This window comes from Phlebotomus papatasi, chromosome 2 (assembly GCF_024763615.1).
Source record: "Phlebotomus papatasi isolate M1 chromosome 2, Ppap_2.1, whole genome shotgun sequence".
Lineage (NCBI taxonomy): Eukaryota > Metazoa > Arthropoda > Insecta > Diptera > Psychodidae > Phlebotomus > Phlebotomus papatasi.
Genome location: NC_077223.1, coordinates 55,592,200 through 55,612,476, shown reverse-complemented (window position 1 = coordinate 55,612,476; position 20,277 = coordinate 55,592,200). Strand labels below are relative to the sequence as shown.

Sequence of the window (20,277 nt, the reverse complement as noted above, 5' to 3'; positions counted from 1 at the left end):
GAGACCGGGGAGGTTTGGGACACTTTTTCATGTTTTCACTTTGAAACAGTATTCCAAAAAACCACGATAGTGTATTACAATTTTATGCGGTCTATAGGATACTTATGGGTATTGACTTTATAAAAAGTACTCGATAGAACTTGGAAAACAACTAAGTTTTCATGGAGAAGATAAAACATTTTACTTGACGCTTTGTTCCAAACCTCCCCGATGTGGGGCAGTATGAGACGCAAAAGGGGATGTTTGGGACGCGTTTTTTCTCGCATAATTTGTATTACTGGAACACGTTAATTAATTTTAAATACCAGATTAAAAATATTTCTGATAAAAATAAAAATGTTTCATCTTTTATTTACACTTAGAAATTAATATCAATTTTATTTGTACAGTAGAGTCATTTATTATCAGTGAATTATTTAAAAAATTTTTTCTTCTTATTTTTCATCTACCTTTCTTTGCTTTTTTAATTCTAAGTATTGCAATCATTATCATCAAATTCTTCACACGAGTAGATTTTCTTGCAACTTTTAGTTTTGAACTCATTGGCGGATTCCTGTTTGATTTTACGACAACTGCATGGTACCTGTTTTTTTCCTTATTTCTTTGAATTTGCTCTCGCCTTGCCTTTTCTGAAGAACTTGTAAAAATTATAGAGGATATTGTTCGAGAAATTCTCGAGAAAATAGTTTTTAACGAGATTGGGCAAAGATCGAATATCCTCTGAGAAGGAATTATTGATTCCCAAGACATTTATGGTTTAATTGTCCCTGTAGCTAGAGAAATCTCCTCCACTGATAAACTTTGCACAAGAAGTAGATTTCCAGTAGAAACTGGGCATTACTCTTCATTTTGACAATAAACAATTGCATGCCACTTACAATCTTGTCGAAAATCAACGTCCCATTCATCCCGATTCAGGTGTCCCAAACATCCCCGCGTGTAGTTTTGGTATTTAAAACCTTTATGTAAAAAACAAGAGCGTACAATCTCAGAAACTTATATGAAAATATGTTCCCAGATTACACTGCTACCTAATGAGATAAAAAAGTTTTTTTTATATATCGCTGATATAAAATATAAAGAGGAAAACTGAGACGTCAAAATATACAATTTTTATCAATTTTTAAAAAAGTGTTCATAGAATTAAAACAATAAAACTGAGAATATCCATTCTTTTAGTCAAGATACATCTTAATATGGGTTACGATTGAGTAGTGGTTAAATTCCATTTATTTAAAAAAAAATAATGAAAAAATCGCCTTGTCCCACACTACCCCTGTTCCAAACCTCCCCGGTCTAAATAGTCTAAATCTAAAATTAAATTGAAATAAGTTTATTTTGCTTAAGTGCATTTATCAAGTTATCAATCTTTTCTCAGTTCAGTAATTTTTAATTAATAAATAAATTCTGTATATCCATTAAAATTAAAGTATTAAAATATTATAAAGAGCCTAAAAAGTAGAATAAGAAAATTTAATTAAATTAGAAAAAATCTACGCGTAGGCGAAATGTGAATTCAAGGTGATTCCGTTGACTTTTGAATTGGTATGACTATATCAATATAATTGAGACGGTGAGTAGGGCCAATTAGATCTCTACGGAAAAAAATTAAAACACTCTTCCAAAAGAGATAAGATAAGGCGGGAATTCTTGGAAGTATAAAGAATGCTTTTTTCGATTGATTATAGACAGTATTTGTGATATCTTCTCTCTGAAAACAATAGAAAAGTTTGCTGAATTGTGAATGAAAGTATTTGTTAAAGAAAATAGTACATAATGTTAAAATTTGTGATAATTTTATTAGTTTTAATAACTTTCTCAGTGTACGTCAATTCTCGTACGTTGTTCTCTTATCGTACTATTAAGAGTATTATCCGTTCTAAATGATATTTTCTTCTTTAGAAGAGCATCAAATGGCCAATCAGAAATATTGCTTCCGGTTTACGTGGCTAGGACCAAATTTTTACAATGAGAGTAATGGATTTCGAAATGCTACATGTGATCATCTTCTAAATGGCGCATCTGGAATTCCTTGCCAACTTCCTCTCACCATTACAGGTGAAAGTAGCTCCGATCTTTCTTAAGTGCACAAATATATTCTTTTGACGCAATTTCTTTCGTCAGATAACGGCGGTATACCAAACACAACGTACATGTGGGAATATTACCAGAGTGATCCACAACATATTGCATGCAGAATGGCCCCCGGCGATGTTTGTGTCAAATACACTTATTCCTTTAATCACCAAGGTAGGTAAAAAACGCTTTTGCTACTCATTTTAATTAGTATTAAGATCAATAAAATATAATAAAAGTGGTGGCCAGGTATTCTAGCTTGGTGAAGTGATGGAACTCGTGAGTTCAAAAATTAATATCACCTAGTGATTGGATGGATAATTTTTTTTATCAATTCAACTTGTGATGTAAATATCGTGTTCAAGAAAAGTATGAGAATTTTTCAACCTTTTTTTTTCATTGTGTCAATATTTTTCATTATAAATTATTGCTTCACAGACAGTAGCCCAAATGGTTTACTTACTTAAGATATCGATTCTTTATTACAAAAGGGGTGCCAAACCATTCCACCCAGCTTTGCGAAATGCTCGAATTCGAGATTTCTTACAAGCTATACCTCAAGAAGAACTTTAGCATCATTCAAATACTTATAAATAAAGTACTTTAGACGTTGAATTCATAGAGAAAAGCATCGTGCTCACGAGTTCGAGCATACTATACATGTCTTAAAAGAGGATCTTTGGATCCCAAAGGCAGGAAATAAATTAAAATCTAATCTAATCTACCGTGAACTTTTTTTTACTGAATGAGTTGTTTTTTACCGGTTTGCTGTGTATAACCGATTTGGTCGATTTTTATATCATTGAAAAGATCACCTGCAGAAGTTTAATTACCATAATTAATGAATTTCGATTTAAAATTTAGTTATCGCTTCATTACCGGTTCATAATGGCTCGGGTACACCTTTTAAATCAGGAAAATTTCATGAAGTCGAAATTTGAAACTCTTTCTTTCTCACATATTTTGCATATGACTATATCATTCATTCACATACAAAATTCAATTGAGCTAAATTGAATTTGGAGTGACGTTTAAGAGAAGAAGAAGAGTGCGAAAGAATGAAATAGACATATTCAAAACATATGAGAAAGAAAGGGATCCGAATTTCGACTTCGTTAAATTTTCCTGATTTAAAAGGTGTGCCGAAGGCATTAGGAATCACTCAATGGCATTTTAGTATACGGATGAAATTTTTGATTACACAACTTCTTAAAAGTTTATTCTTTAGCTTTGATAATGTTCAGATAAATTGGATGGTCAGATAAAAAGGCTGCCAGAAATATTTTAAAAATCATCATTTCGAAGATTACAGGGAATTCGGCTTTTAAAGATTTTTTTCAGGACCGAAAAAAAACCCTCGAGGTAACTCCAGTGATACAGAAAAAAATTTCCTGTAGCAGGAGATATTTTTGGAATAACTTACGAAAACGCCGTGATGTCTGCAAGATATTTTCGGCGCCTATTTTACAGCCTATTTTCTGCGCTAACAGTTCCCGCCCGTCAAATAATATCTGCAGATATCTTTAAGATTTCTGTAGAGAAAATCTACACCTCTACAGAATATCTGCAGATAAATTCTGTAGATATTCTTACGAATTTTATTTGGGCTTGGGACAGAATATCTACAGAAATTCGTCAGAGATTCGTCAGAAAATCTGCCGAAATATTCTGACGAATTTTGTCCCAAGCCCAAATAAAATTCGTAAGAATATCTACAGAATTTATCTGCAGATATTCTGTAGAGGTGTAGATTTTCTCTACAGAAATCTTAAAGATATCTGCAGATATTATTTGACGGGTTCATAAGAAGTGCATTTCAAATTTACCACGTGGAAAATATTCGCATACATTTAGGGGGATTTTAAAAATGATTTTTACAAATTAGCTCTCAATAGTAGGCAATTCAGCAGATAAAATTCTTTCAGTCCGTTTTCTCTCAAGCCGGAACTCCCTGTATGTCAAAAGTTTGGTTTTCTAGCGTGAAAGCTGGGCATGGTACTGTCATATGAATTCCGAACAACTCAGTTAAATCTCTTAAAACTTAATGTTAAATGAATTTTTACTGAATTAACTAAAGTTCGAAATACCGGAGCCCGGAATTCCATGTTCTAATAAAATACAATCCACCCTTACAGGGTTTTAACTAAGGTAAAATGCCCTAAAGTCGACTGATTCTTCAACTCGTCCAGTAGAGTTGTTTATTTTATTTATTTAGGTATGTTTGCTACAATATTTAGTGTGTGATCTAACATTAATAGGTCAAAACTATTTTATAAATAATTACAAATCAGTGACAATTTCATAGAAATTGACCATAAACCATTGAAAAATTGAATAAAGAATTACACCGGTCAAGTTGAGGAACCCATCAACTTTAGGGCACTTTATCTCCGTGGAGAGCTCACGACAATCTCGAGCCCACATCAGTCGATTACGCAAAGTGGTCACTTCCTAAGTATCTTATAATTAGAATAGATATTGTTTTGCCGCGTATAAAATGATTTAAAAAAAATATATAAAAAGTCAGGTTTTCTGGGTCCTTGCCAGTGACATTGAGTCATTCTTTTTAACGATTTTTCAATCTGAGAAGTTAGAATGGCTATATTCAACTGACGGGAACAAAATATAGGGGAAATGCTTCTAATTTTGTCCAGTTTCTTATTTTGGACACTTTGAGGATAAAATTGGACACTAAAAATAAATTGATTAAAATGATGGATTTTTATTCCAATATTTGATGAATAATGAATTCTATCTAAATATTTGTTCTTTTTGGAAGATTTTAACACTAAATACGTTAAAATTTGAATATGATTTGAGTTGAAATTGCTTTGTTGAAAATTCAGTGTGAGCAATTGCTTACGAGAAATATGACAGAACTTCGTGGCTTACTTCAGTCTTATTTAGTTTTGGTGAAGTACTAACAAAGTTTGTTCGCTGTTTTTTAGTGATATTATTGAATATTCATTGAATATTGTGTTGATTCACGTTACTGATGATTTGTACATTTGACCTGAAGTGAGATTTGCCTTGTGAATTATATTTTTCGTGTAAAAAATGGGAAATTTTTTAAGACATTCACCAGTGAGGTGATGATTCTTATTTTGGACAGGTGTTTTTCTCACGAAATTTCGTGAAGTTTTAGCTTTTGTGATGACTAGGTTGGACAAATGCCTGGAGAAACAAAGGAGCATCATCTCTACGAAAGAGATGTAGCGAGAAATGCCTTGAAAGGCTCCCGGAAAGGGCAGGGAATGAGCGAATCCGCACGTACTTGGAGTACCGAAGTCAACTCACTTTAATGTATGATATGGAAAGTTTCTGGGCTTCTTGTGACATTCCACGTTTCCCTTACATGACCAGGAAGAGGACTTGGTAAGATTGGTTCATAAAATGAAGAACAATGGGCATCCTGTTGAGGCGGATTATCTGTCCAAATTTACAGACAAGTTGTAAAAATTAATAACCAAGTTGTCCAAAATAAGAGTCAAATTCACCTCTACATATCAATTCATTTTTAAACGTATTAAAACTAATTTTAGTAAAAATGAGATGATAAATAGCTTGCCAAGTTTCTAAACAATCCTTCTGAAAAGAGAGTAACAAGAAAAGTCAATTAGTATTGAAAATATGGCACTTTAAATTTAGGATATCGATGCTTATATGCAGACTGTCCAAAATTATAAGCACTTCCCCTATTTACTCTATTTTATTTTATTTATTTTTTGGTGTAGCAATAAGCTTAATTCTTGGAAAATATTTAAATTATGATATAATGTAAGCTTGATCCTCTAACACTATTTTCTTAAATGTGCGAAAAAAAACTTGTAAGAAAATGTTTTCTATTTTAATTATGATCCAACAAAGTCGAAAAAAAACCATCCATTCTTAATTATCTATCCCTTTTAGTTTAGGCGGTAGGTGAGAAAATATAAAAATTTGTTGAAATTCTTTTTGCTTTTAAAAGTCACAATTTTACTTTTTAAAATATTTTTTCATATAAAATATACAAAGTAGAATAATATATCTTTCAGTAAAAAATAAATTTATTTAAGTTAGATAACTTTAAATCGGTATTTTTCTTGAAATTAGAAATAAGTTTATTTTTGCACAAATATTTTTTGTTGCTTTTTTCTGACCTGTCACACAAAACTGGGGAGAGCAACTAAATGAAGAGTAAAAATGAGTTCGAATTTTCAAAAGATATTAGTAAGACTATTACCGAGGACACTATAGCGCTTTTAAATAAATAACAATTTTGTAATCGCAGTAAATGTGTTTTTTGTGAAGACCGTTGTGAGACGGTCTTACCCTTTAAGGACAAGAAAGTCAAATATTGGGGATAAGAAAAAATCTGTCTTCTAAGAGCTAAATATAACTTTGGAAGTCCCTAAGGAATTTTTTTTGAGACACACTGAGAGAAATCCGAAAAAGTTAAAATAACATTCCGGAAATGTTAATTTTACCTTACAATTTTGATCCAAAATCGATGTAAATATTACCCTTTTTAGGTGTATTGGGGGTTAAAGTTACCCTTTTTCATGTCAATTTTACCCTCAAAATGGTGTAAAATTAACATTACAAAATGATGATATATTTTTACACCTAAAAAGTGTTTAAGTTATGAGGAAAAAAAGTCAATCGCACCCTCTTTTTTTCTCAGTGCACCAGTATTCCAATCAGCCTCAAAGTGTGAAAGATTTTTTTGCTCTATCTATAGGATTAAAGAAATCTTTAAACTTGAAAAGTTTAAAGTTTGAGTGACAATCTTCAAGAAACGTTGAAGTATTTATTTAAAGTCTTATTCACTTTGCTTTATCTCGGCTTATATATTACTGAAAAGTATTGCGAAAATCTAAATCTATTTTTGATATTTCCGGAACTCAGTATGTAACATTGGTTTAAGGGATAATTATCTTGATGCAAAGCTCTTCTGGCCTTATCAGTTATATCAACCAAGTCTTAGAAATTTCATGATAATTCTCATGAGTGTCAATGATCAGATGACACATTTTAATTAAATTACGATTTCTTTTATCTGGTTTCCTCTTCCAGTGGAAAACATTACGTATTTCTGCTCAAAGGTCCGAATAGACAATGAAGGAGCTGCTACATCTGGCTGTTACAAGGAATATCGAAACGGAAGAGAAATTGAAGTTTGTGTATGTGAGAGCGTACGTAATGAAAAGCCCTGCAATCATGCCATTAACATTCTTCCCCAAACTGTGGGAATTTTTATCATTGGATTTGTCATTGTACTGGAATATTGGACTGTCTTCAGATAGGGGATCTAGAAGATATAATCCCCTTCTAGATGTGTTTTCTGCTGTGTAAATTATGACGTTCCCACCCTCCTTTTGACACCTTCGCAAAATTGCAAATGATTTATTTATTGCACAAAAATATGAATAAAAATTTAGATGAGAATAAATAAGGTTTTTATCTCAAATTTTCTTTAGATTCCCTTCAGAAGTTAGACGAAATTTTCTTTAAAAAGGCATTTTTTTTTAAAGAAATTTCTCCTAGTGTGTAGAGGCATTTAGAAGCCCTCAGTGTTATAGGGTAAAGTGATACAAGTTGAACATAGTGTTAAAGTTGGATAATTCGCCGGTACAAATTGGACAAGGCTTTTTTCTTGATAAATACAGTACTAATTTTTTTTAAACACAAGGAACCAAATTATAAAACTAAAGAATTAAAAATATACAAATAAAAATGAAGTAATACTAAATTTATCAAGACAAAAAGCCCTGTCCAACTTGTACTATTGTTCAACTTGTACCATTGTCCAACTTGTACCACTTTACCCTACTGTTCTCTTTTAAGTGTACGAGAAAGAGCTCTTCGTTAATTATCATCTTGTATTTTTGAAATTTTCTTTAGGTCAATAAATAAATTGATCTTGAAAATAATGAAAACATTCTAAAATCGCAAATTGGTTACGAATTAAATATGCATTTTAGAATGGATGCGAATGTTGAGCATAAGTAGAAGAAATTGGGGCACCTTTAAATTCGGGCAATTTTGAAATTGTGCTTTATTAGCTTTTTTCTCCTATTTTTAAATGGAATTGAACCTTATCGTGATCATCGTAATATAATTTAGCTTCACCATATGTTTGTGAAGCTGAAATTATATCATAATGTTCAGGATGAACATTTTTAGGATAAAACTCACAATTTTAAATCAGTTATTGTAAAACTGTATTTATTTGATTTGAAAAATAATTAATAATATAAGGGAAAAAAACAAACGAGCAGTAAAAAATTCAAAATGGTCAGTAAACAATTAAAAATGAGCAGTAAAATGTCTAATTATGGTCAGTAAAAAATTAAATCTTTGCAAAAATGGGTCTAATTTATATATTTAACATTTAAAATTGTTGCAGATAAAGCCCTTTATTTTCCCTTTGTCAAAATTTGGACTATAATATCACTGTTACAAATTATTTTGTTACTGCTCAATTTTAACTTTTTACTGCTCATTTATACAATGCTATTAATTAATAATTTCTATCGTAAGTGTGCCATATTCCGGCCAACTTGTAATTCCGTCCGCCTTTTTTGTTCCTCGAATTTCCATGAATTTTTAGGTTTTACATACTCTAGAGATTATACAATGCAAAAGAATAACAACAAATGTAGCTTCGACAAACGAGGTGACATGAAAAAGACATTGGAAGAATTCCCGAAGGGCAAGGAACTATTAGAATGAAGGTAGCCGAAATAGGACACTAAAGCTATGTCAACATTTTTATTCATTTTAAAATTTATTAAGAATGATTTTAAAGTAAATAAAGACGATAAACTTTCTACAAGGTTCTAGGCAACACTCCTTAAGTAGAAGGAATGAAAAAAATCAATTTTTATTAAAGATATTACATTTCAAACTTTGGCGCTTGCATGCAACTATGCCGAAATTTGGCGCACATACCCTAAATATATTCTATTTGAAATCAATGTTACTACACTATTTTTGTGACCTTTCAAAACTATAATAATAACATAAAAATCATTAATGCATAATATTTTTCTATTAGAGTAAGACGGGGTAATTCGGAATCATGTCTATTTTGGAATTTTGAGATTTTCTCACTGTTTCAGATGGACAAAGAAAAAAAAGAAAACCATGAAGAATTATAAGACTTTACATTCTAAAGTTATTCTTCGTTGTCTTTTTTCTATCTAAAACTGTTAGGAAATCTCATAATTCTAAATTAAACATAATTCCAAATTACCCCATCTTACCCTACAATTAGGCAAAAAAAAGTTGACCTGTTTTTTACTTAAAATAGCACAACTTTTCATTCGCACTCTGACCACCGAAGGTGACGCATCGTGCAAACCCTTTCTTCTGAAGAGCTTATTATATAGAATATTGGATTTTTTGAACATATTTTTTTGTATATATATTTTTGGATTATAATTTCTCTTAGATTGTTACTGGTTGGGGTGTTTTTTTTTAGGTTTAGGGTATAATTTTAAGGGTTTTTGGGAGAAGTGTTTCGTTGTTCCCTCTCCGAGGTGCACGCTGAGACTGTAGAATTTGTTGGTGTAGTGGTGTCCACTACATGCACCAGTTCTCGTGGGAGAATCAAGAGGGGGATTGAGGCCTGTGTAGATACACACAGTAGCGAGAGTATGGGCGAAAGATCGCCGCCTGAAGCACCAGATCCGAATGGAGGTAGTTTAGAAAATGCGATGAATGGTAATTCACAACAGGAAAGAGTAGATGCGATGGATACACAGGGCACGAGTGAAGAGAGTACTAAAGTGGGAAGAGTCAGACAATACTGTGCTAATAGTCAGACCCCATATGTGGTTTACTTGCGCGCAAAAGAGAAGCACTCGTTGAATATCCCTAAAGTTTCTGGAGAACTTTTTAAAAAATATGCATCTATAGAAAAGGTCTTGCCAGTCAATAGGGATAAGATAAGGATATTCTTCGGAAGCAAGCAAGAAGCGAACTTGATGGTATTCAACAAGGATTTCTGTGACAAGTATTTTGTTTACATCCCAGCAAAAGACGTGGAAATCAGTGGAAAAATTCTGCTGAACGACTGTGCAAATGCTTTTGAAATCATGGAATCTGGCTATGGTATTCTTGATGGTATTGACGGAAAGATTAAAATAGTGGAAGCTTCACGCCTGATGAAGAGGATGAAAGTGGATAATGAAGAAAAGTTGAGGCGAACTCCTTTCATTAGAATCACATTTGAAGGTACGGTTCTTCCAGACTATGTTGTTCTTAATAAGCTTAGAATCCCCGTCAATCCATATGCTCCCAGAATTATGCAATGTAATGTTTGCTTTAAACTGGGACATTCTGAATCACATTGTGGAAACAGGAAAAGATGTGATCAATGTGGACTAAATCATGAGGAGGGAAAGAATACGTTTCCGTGTACTATTGGCGCTTTTCGGTGTCCTAATTGCAAGGCGACTTATAAGGAAAAAACTCATGTCTGTCCAAGGGTCGATGAGATCAAGGACGCGGCAGTAGAGAAAGCTCTAGCAGGAAGACATCAAGCTAAAGTCTCACGTCTAAGCCGTGGAGAGGTTTCGCAGATTGATACAGATCATCAGATCCGTAAGAACAAAAACCCTAAGGTGAGTTTTAACATGCAGTTTCCTCCTCTCAGAACTCAGAATCGCTTCAATGGGATTAATGTTGAAGAAGTAGATACAAGTGATGTGTCCTCAGTCAATGAAAATGATCCAATGGAAGGTACCAGCCGCGGCAAAGTGCTGAAAAGAAAAAGCAGCGGAAATAGGGATTCTGAAGATGAGAACGTCTGGTTTAAATGGGCTGAAAACCACGATACGATGCATGCTAGGAAAAATGCAAGAATTGACAGCCCTCCTGCCACCCTTGGCGAAGGACAAAAGATTTTCCCTCTTAGGAAAGAAATGCCGAAAAAGAATAACTCGACATCAAGTATGGGTTGGAGAGATATAGTATTATGGGTTTTGCAAAAATTTGGGTTGAATAATGAACTATTGGGAATGGTGGAAACTATGTTGTTTCCATTAATAGAACAAATCTGGCCTAAGCTCCGTAGCGAATTGTATAACAACCATGGACAATGAAGTTATCAATCTTAAAGTTCTTCAATGGAATGTCAATGGAATTCGCTCTAAACTTCAAGACCTCATAGTTTTATGTAATCAAGAGAACATTGACGTGATATTGTTGCAAGAAACTAAAATTACCCCGAGGTGTAGATTGAGAATTCCGGGATATAACATTTTTAGAAGTGACAGAACTGATCGAGGGGGTGGGGTTCTAGTGGGGATAAGACATACAATACCGTCAACTCGAATAAATATCATAGACTCTGACAGGACTTCTAGCGAGATGATAGGAGCAAAACTAAACTGGAAAGGAAGAAGCTTTGGATTGTTCTCTGTCTATATACCAAATACATCAGAGATAAGAACAGATGACCTGGACCGAGTTTTTGGCGTGGACGTGCAAGAGATGTTAGTGGGCGGAGATTTTAATGCACATTCGGAGCTTTGGGGATCAACCGCCACTGCGTCTAGAGGGAATACCTTGCAGTGTTGGATTGAATCTAGTAACCTTGTAGTTCTCAATGACGGAAGACCAACACGTGTGGCTTGTCCGCCAGTGTCAAGTAGTGCAATTGATGTCACTTTAGTGACCGCAAGAGGTGCTTTGATGTGGAACTGGGATATGCGTGAGGATCCTCTCGGGAGTGATCATATCCCCATAATTGCCACATATATTAATTCTAGTCAGGGTGGGGAACACGGAACCGATGGGATAGTAAATCAGAACATCAGAGATGCTCGAACTGACTGGGACAAATACCGACAAATAGTAAGAAGAGAAGCAAGGAATATTGCTGAGAGCAATGCTACTAGTTCTCAAAGACTGGACAATTTTGTTCAGGTTTTGTGGAATGCAGCTGTATCATCCCAGAAAACTGTACCTTCACGGAGAGGCAGAATAAATTCGAGAGGCACTACTGGAAGAGATAAAGCCTGGTTTGATTCCGAGTGTATTAATATGTGGGAGGCAAGAAAAAGCGCATTCAGATTGTTTAGGAGCTCAGGAACACGACAAGACTTTTTGGCGTATAAACGAGCAGACGCCCTTGCTAAAACAACTTTTCGAAAGAAGAGAATTGATAATTGGAGAGCTAGGTGCGAAGGCTTCTCAAGCTCAACATCCTTGGGAGAATTATGGAATATTGCAAGAGCATTTCGTGGTGAAGAGAGACGGCAGGGTGCAACCATGGATAGAGAGCTCTTAGACAACTTTGCGGATAAGCTAGCTCCTACTTTTGTAAATAAAGCGTTCCATAATGAAGATGAAGGAGAGTATCAGAACCAGGGATGGGACAGGTTCTCAATTCAGGAAATTATGACAGCCTTGAAGGAGATTAAAAATAAGGCTGCTGGTGAGGACAACATTAAAGCGAGTCTGCTTAAAAATATGCCTAAGGAAGGAATAAGTCTGATGCTTGATATTTTCAACGAGTTCCTGGATTCGACAAAAATACCTATCTCTTGGCAGGTAACCAAAGTTATCGCTATTAAGAAACCAGGCAAAGAAGGCTCTCACTGTGACCATTATAGACCAATATGCCTGCTTTCTATCGTGCGGAAGGTATTCGAAAAAATGCTTCTTTCTAGACTTGACTCATGGGCAAACCACCGAAATATAATTCCTATGTCGCAAATGGGATTCAGAAGAGGGATGGGAACCCAGAACTGTTTGGTCAAACTGCATTCGCAAATTCAAATAGCATGGTCTAGAAAGAAAATGCTTGGATGCGTATTCTTGGATGTTAAGTCTGCGTACGATAATGTTCTGGTCGATATTCTATGCAGTGATTTGGTTCAAAATGGTCTTCCGAGAAAAATTGGCATACTACTCAGCCGCTTATTGTGTGAAAGGAAATTGAAGTTCTATTGGCGTAATAAGGTCACACTTGTACGTACTGGGTTTAAGGGTCTACCGCAAGGATCTGCACTGTCACCCCTGTGTTATAATTTATATGTACGGGAAATAGAAACAGTCATTCCAGAATCCTGTTTTATCCTTCAATATGCTGATGATATCGCAATTGGTATCATTCACTCCGACCCAAATACGATTGAGCAATCCTTGTCTGAAGCATGTGCGTCTGTCCAGAGTTTTCTTGAGTCTAAGGGACTGAGTCTGTCGATTGAGAAATCCGTGTTTCAACTGTTCACTCGTAAGCATAATCCTCCTAATATCAGTGTGCAGTGGGATAACATTGGGGTACAAAATGTAAGGTCCTTCAAATATCTGGGAGTTGTCTTTGATTCCAAGTGTTTATGGGCAGCCCAGATAAGGAGTATCGTGGCATCATGCAGCAAAAGAACTAATTTTATGAGGGCGATTTCGGGGCAGACTTGGGGGGCGCATCCGTCGGTTCTAAGAGTTATGTACATCACAACAATTAGATCTGTATTAGAATACGGATGTATAGTTTTTAGAACCGCAGCAAAAAGTCACTTAATAAAGCTCTACAGAATTCAATGGCGGTGTTTGCGAATATGTATGGGACTTATGAAGTCAACTCACACAATGTCGGTTGAAGTTTTGTCTGGCATTTGTCCACTGGAGCTAAGGTTTAATATGCTCGTGGAAAGATTTTTAATTAGGGCAAGTACTAGGCAGCCAGATCTGTGGAGCGATATTAGGCAGCTACAGCAAGCAGGTGCTAAATATACCCTCTCGGAATCAGTTCTAGCATTGGACGAACTTGGGTGGCATTCACAGGAATCAGGGCAAAACAATTATGGAGGTAATCTCACTTATGAGCACATAAATATGTCAGTGTCACTTTCCATGTGGGAACAACTAAGAGGTTTCCCTAAGGATACATGGATATCTGTAGCAAACCTGTTTCTACTTGAAATGTTTCAAAAAGAGCAAGTCCTGACAGGAAGAGTAATTTACACAGATGGATCCAAGTCAAATAATGGTGTAGGAGCGGGAATATGGGATGAAACAACAAAATCGCTGGAGTCCTTAACCCTAAATCGCAACTCATCCAATTTCACAGCAGAAATAGTCGCGATTAGAATGGCGCTCGCAAAAGCAATTGAATGCCCTACTCCACACAGGAAGGTTAATATCCTATCAGACTCTATGTCAAGTATTCTGGCAATTAAAAACTACAAAAATAGGGGCGATGTTGGGGATCCCTTAAGAGAAATATGTCGATTGACTAAGTGTTTGGAGGAATTAGGGAAAACTGTTACCATTATATGGGTTCCATCTCATGTGGGAGTGGATGGAAATGATCGGGCGGATCAAGCAGCTAAACAAGGAGCAGAGATACCCAGTGAAGAAGGATATTTAGAAAGGTCTGAGGACTGGTTTGCGCTATTAAAATGGGAGAGTTTTACTCAGTGGCGGGTTGCATGGCAGGAGGATGAAATGGGCAGGTACTGCCATTCTATCCTACCTGATTGCAAAGGAGGTCCTTGGTTTAAAGGTTTGGGTGATTTAACCAGAGGAGTTATTACAACTATTGGCCGGCTAATTTCAAATCACTATAGACTTAAAGCACATTTGTATCGTATCAATGTTGTAGAGGATCCGCTGTGTCAGGTGTGTAATGTACATGAGGATATTGATCACGTCCTCTTTAAATGTCCGCGCTTCAGAATTGGAAGAGATGAGCTAGTGAACTCCTGCAGCCGTATATCCCCTAATCTTTGTGTTAGGGACATTTTAGGGCTGTGTATGGAGCACAAGCTTCCAGGACTCTTGAAAAAGATTGTGGCGTTTCTAAACTGTAACGACGTTAGAATATAATTGATTTTATTAAGAACATTTGTAATTTGTATAATTGTTAAGTGTTTGATTATAATGGGATCTTGGTCACAATAAGCCGATAGGTTTCAGACCTATATCAAGGGTAAGGGGGGGATCAAAAAAAAAAAAAAAGCACAACTTTAACCCTCAAAAACTACTTTTAGGTCACCTTTTCTAAATATAATTATATCAAGATCATTTTTTCATCCACTAAATGTACCTTAGAATTTGTTGTAACTTCTTATTAGTAGTAATTAAGGAGATATATCTATGCATTTTAACTTGACATTTGACCAATGCGTGCAATGCACTAAGTGCACTGCCTGCACTGAAAATCACGTTAAGCATTTTATGGGGACACCTCCGGTAACCGAAAACTAATTATCTACTAGTTAAAACCTTCCCAAGTGATTACTGTTGGTGATGAACCTCTATTTTTCCAAAATAACGAACTTTAGGAAATCAAAAAACATAGTCTAGTCGACCACTGAAGAAGGTCCACATCCGGACCGAAAGCTCTGGGCAAGACAGAAAATTTGTTTTTCTTCTTGAGGTGAAATAAATTTACACTGGCGATTACCGGAGGTGTCCCCATAGAATATCCATCACGCCAGCTCATTATCCAACAATAAAGTTCAGCACTTTGTTTGTTTACCCGAAAAAGACGCAAAGAAACGGATTTCTGTTTGATTGCAAATTAAGGAGACATAGAATAAGAAAAATTTGATGATCTTTCTGTAAGTAACCTATACTGTTTGTTAAGATTCAACATTAGCTAATGTATTAAAAACATATTTTTCTTATGTGTCAAATTTAATACGGTCAAATGAGTCCAGTTGCCAGTGGATCGTTTCTATACTAAGGTAATAAAAAACAGAAGACTCTAGAGATACTTTTCTGAACACATTGTGGTTCTAAAGGTGCAACATAGCCGGATTGCAGGTAACTTGCCTCTACAGTAGGCTCTCTCTCTCAATCGGGCATATGGGGCAAAATGTCATCCAAATTATCGAGAGATTTGGGCATCAAAATCATTATAAATTCCACAAAAAGCGCTCAAATTTAAAGAATCACGATAAAACAAGGGGAAATACAGCGAATTTGAACAAATTTGCTTTAAAATCAAACGTGAAAATTTTTAACAACATTTTGTGCCCGATTGAACAAGAGCCGGATTGAGCGAGAGTCTACTGTATATCTTTTATATATTTTTTTCTTTTGCATATTTGCTTGCCACGCATTTGTAAGAGGGTTGTTCCCTGTTTGCAGTGGTTTTTTTTTAAATAAATAATTAAAAATAAATAAATAAAAACTTCTTCCCTATTAACCCTTAAGAAAGGCAATCACGGCAATCACCTTGTCAACACAGGTCCAAATTGGTCTAAAAAGCCAAATTACTGATAATCCAAAAGTCACGAGAGATTCAGATAGGAGCTACTAAGAAGAGCAGGAGTATATTTCAAACGGTTTGAGATAAACCCTCCTCTTTGCGAAGTTTTCCAACTTGGTGGAAGCTTGGAGGCATAATAAGACCCATTTTCATTTAAAAATAGGAGAAAAAGCCTAATTTCAAAGCTGCCCCAATTCAAAGGTGCCCCACTTCCCCCTAATAAGCAGATGGACAAATAAAAATACACTCATATCTTTATATTATATATTATATAAAAAATACCGGCATTATGCACTTCGGGATTATGCACCTGACGGAATTATGCACATTACAATTATTCAAGTTTGCCTACTTTTGGGAGTCAATTTATGAAATCGTTTTTTAAATGCGCCTGAATGTACTAAATTTTAATTTCTTTTATTAAGGTAAATATTATTATTATTATTATTACACTGTGCAACAGTGATTTTGTCCCTGAGTTCTCATGGTATTTTTTCTATTGCTAGGATCAAATAATTTACGAAAATACTTATCATTTTGATTTCATTTTGTTTTTGCGCCTGGAATTTAGGCAAAACCATTTTTGCCGTTTTTTGATATTTGGGTGCATAGATCTCCGATTCTGCTAAACCGATTTATTTCTTAATATGGGAAAATTTGTTCTCCCTTGCATGCTCGATAATCCTTTGGACAGATGGAGTTCGTGCAACTGATACCAGGGGCGCTGTAGTCTCATATATGTCAGAAAACATGGAAAAATTTAACATTTTAGCAACTTTAATAAAAATATCTCGAAAACTAGGACTGTTCCTAACAATCTGTTTTATGGATTTGATAGAGAATTTTATTAGCTACATTTTCAGTAGGTTTCAAACGATTTTCAATTGAGGTTCAAACGAAAATCGAGCACTTAGCCAACTAGAGAAAATCTTTACTATTTCTCATATTTTGACTTTTTCTTTTGAAATTTATAAAACTCAGGGTATTTCTTTGAATTACTTCTGACAACTGTAGAAGTTTAATCATTTTTACTGTTTTATAAAGTGTGTTTAGATATAATACAAGGTTATAATTCAAATAATATCCTTAGTAATTACAGATTTCAGTCTTGCTTTCAATCTCAAAAAAATTTATTACAAAAAAGGCATATTAAAAAAAGTTCGATTTTTCCATCTTTTTTTGACATATGAGACTACAGCGCCCCTGGTGTAAGTTGGACGAACTCCATCTGTCCAAAGGATTATCGGGCACGTAAAGAAGAACAAATGTTCCCATATTAAGAAATAAATCGGTTCAGCAGAATCGGAAATAATAGGTACCCAAGTATCAAAAAACGGCAAAAACGGTTTCGCCTAGATTCCAGGCGCAAAAACAAAATGAAATCAAAATCATAAGTATTTTCGTAAATCAATTGACCCTAGCAATAGAAAAAATAGCGTGAGCACCCCCAGGGACAAAAAAAATTTAAAATTGTTGCACAGTGTTATTATTACTTTATTAAATCACAAGAATGGGGTCATCCCTTTTACAATTGTAATAAAAAAAAATCAGAAAAAAGAGGAACATAACAATAGAGAATGACAAGAATTCAAAATAAATTAAGAATGTTCAATAAACAAATTAATTGCTTCTACACTGAGAGAAATTCGAAAAATTTAAAATAACATTCCGGAAATGTTAATTTTACCCTGCAGTATTGATCCAAAATCGGTGTAAATATTACCCTTTTTAGGTGTATTGGGGGTTAAAGTTAACCTTCTACATGTTAATTTTACCCTTAATAAGGTGTAAAATTAACCTTAAAAAATGTTGATATATTTTTACACCTAAAAAGTGTTAAATTTCTGAGGAAAAGATGTTAATCGCACCTTCTTTTATTCTCAGTGTAGGATCCAGCCTGACAATAGAAATTCCGAATAACAGCCGCAGAAATATGGCAATCACTTTTTTTTAAATATTCTAACCATTTATTGAAGAACTTTGGTCAAAAAGTACTGTTTGTTAATGCATTTCTATTAAACAGTTGAATCTTTTTATTTTCCGTGCGAAATTCGTTCTACGGCAAATTTATTCAAAAGAAATCCCCTGCAGGTATGCAAATTTTCTCGATGCGTAGGGTAAATGTCCTAATTCAAAATCATTTCCAGATGCTTTAACTTTGACAGAAGATTCAACACATAAAATTCATATTTATTTTCTGAAGAAAATCACATAAATTTGCTCCTTGACTCTTCTAGAGTGTTACGGTTTAGTGAGAATTCTTTAAATATAATTTGAAAACTTCTTAAATACAAGAAAAATACGCGAGTGCAAAACGCTGCTACTGGAAACAAATTAATCCAAATGGAGACAAGGGAAATTTTCTAATTGGAGACAAAACGTGAAACCACGACGAAAGGCTTCCAAAACATTTTTGAGTTGCTCTTGAGTGCAGGATTTGTTCTTATTCCTGGTCTTTTCTCCGTTCCTATTTTAAAACAATAAGAAAATCTCTCCAAAAAAAAAATCATATTTCATCAAATAGGCAATGATTTCACTCAAAAATTTCGCGTACCGATAACAATAAAGATTAGCACTTAATTTAACTAAGATTAGCCAGAAATATGACATAAATGTTAAACAAAATGAATAAACAACAGTCACCTCATTGTTTTTCATTGGAAAACATGGTCGATCGATGAAAAATTCGATGGTGAAAAGTACACTTTTAATAAATATTTCTGAGAAATTATCAAATTATAATTTGTGAATATGAATGGATTTTCGCTTTATTTGGAGCAAAATTAACTAAATAATGAAACTGTGGTATAAAAAATATATAAATATAGTAATTTAGTATTGTATTTATCATGAAAACAGTGATGTTTCCATTTGGAGTAGCGAAAAATTTCCAATTGGAGCAGATTTTGAATTAGCTTAATTTCGCACGTTTTTTTCGGTCCCGAAAATGTGCATAATACCGGGATTGAGTGTGTAGTTGGCTATGACAACAAAAAGGCTATACCGCTCTTTGAGTACGAGCAGTAAAATATTTGCAATAAAATTATGAAAAAAAGGAATTTACGCATATCAAATCATATACTTACGTGGATAGTAAAAGTGGCTCCTCTCCTTGTAGACAATCACTGCAGGTAGTGTGTCTATGTCGAAGTGTTCCCTGGCTATTTCCATTGAAGTAGCATAGAAGAAACCATGGGGCTGAAAGGTTTCAGCTACGGAAGCGTAAGTATCCCAAAGAAGTCCTTCCTGTCTTCCGATATATGCGAAAAATATCGGATGACTTGCTTTAAGCATGTCCACACTATCTGTACGTGTGACCAGCTGCACTGGTGGTCCAGACATTCGCATCACAAAGTGGATGAGCTCCTCCTTGGACCTCTCGCCATTATAAACAAATTCCACACCATCCTTCAGGAAGATGATAGTTGGGAAGGAATTTATGCTAAAGGCCTGAGCTACAGATGTGAATCGTGTGCAATCGACCTTTCCTACTCGGACATTGGTATTGTAGAGCGTTTGGGCGACGTGGGACCTGGAAAATTATGTTTTTAAATAGGGGGATTCTTTTCTCTTAGTCCCTAAAAATCCCTTACCACACAGGCTCTAATCTTTTGCAGTGACCACACCATGGTGCATAAAACTTTACAAACCACTGACCCTCGTGCCGGACATCCAGAAACCTATCACTGAGCTCAATTACCCTGGAGCCGGCTGAGAAAGGCCCTAGAACAACTGACCAGAAACACCATATATCAATTCAAATACTCAATAAATCGAGCTCAATGTGCTTACCTAGAAGAAATACCACAAGATACCTCATCAGAGACATCATAGAGTCACTCATGGTTATTTTTATTGTAGCACAATCATTCCCTGGGAGAGATTTTGGTCAGAAAATCTTTTATTACAAAAAACTTTTTTGCAAAGCAATCCGTCAAAACACAATCTCCTTCTCCTTCTCCCCTCCCATTTATGAAAATTGAACTTAA

At 34.7% G+C, this 20,277-nt stretch overlaps 2 protein-coding genes across 4 annotated transcripts in view; one reads left to right on the top strand and one right to left on the bottom strand.

Moving 5' to 3' along the window:
• The window catches only part of LOC129801806 (uncharacterized), a 9,192-nt gene extending 1,685 nt beyond the window's left edge, over positions 1-7,507 (top strand). Inside the window, exons 1-4 of one of the 3 annotated variants that reach the window (XM_055847151.1) lie at positions 1,596-1,837; positions 1,903-2,058; positions 2,125-2,250; positions 7,132-7,507. In XM_055847151.1, coding sequence (XP_055703126.1) covers positions 1,777-1,837; positions 1,903-2,058; positions 2,125-2,250; positions 7,132-7,361 — 573 coding nt within the window. In that variant the 5' untranslated portion in view covers positions 1,596-1,776 and the 3' untranslated portion in view covers positions 7,362-7,507. Of the gene's footprint in view, positions 1-1,595; positions 1,838-1,902; positions 2,059-2,124; positions 2,251-7,131 lie in introns of those variants that run through there. The other 2 variants (XM_055847153.1, XM_055847152.1) reach the window with 2 other exon arrangements.
• LOC129801786 (protein disulfide-isomerase TMX3) overlaps positions 1-20,269 on the bottom strand; it is a 26,978-nt gene extending 6,709 nt beyond the window's left edge. Inside the window, exons 1-3 of the mRNA XM_055847108.1 lie at positions 20,081-20,269; positions 19,882-20,020; positions 19,375-19,820 (exon numbers count right to left, since the gene is read on the bottom strand). Of these exons, the coding sequence (XP_055703083.1) occupies positions 19,375-19,820; positions 19,882-20,020; positions 20,081-20,132 (637 nt within the window). The 5' untranslated portion in view covers positions 20,133-20,269. The remainder of the gene's footprint in view (positions 1-19,374; positions 19,821-19,881; positions 20,021-20,080) is intronic.
• Positions 20,270-20,277: the final 8 nt, after the last annotated feature.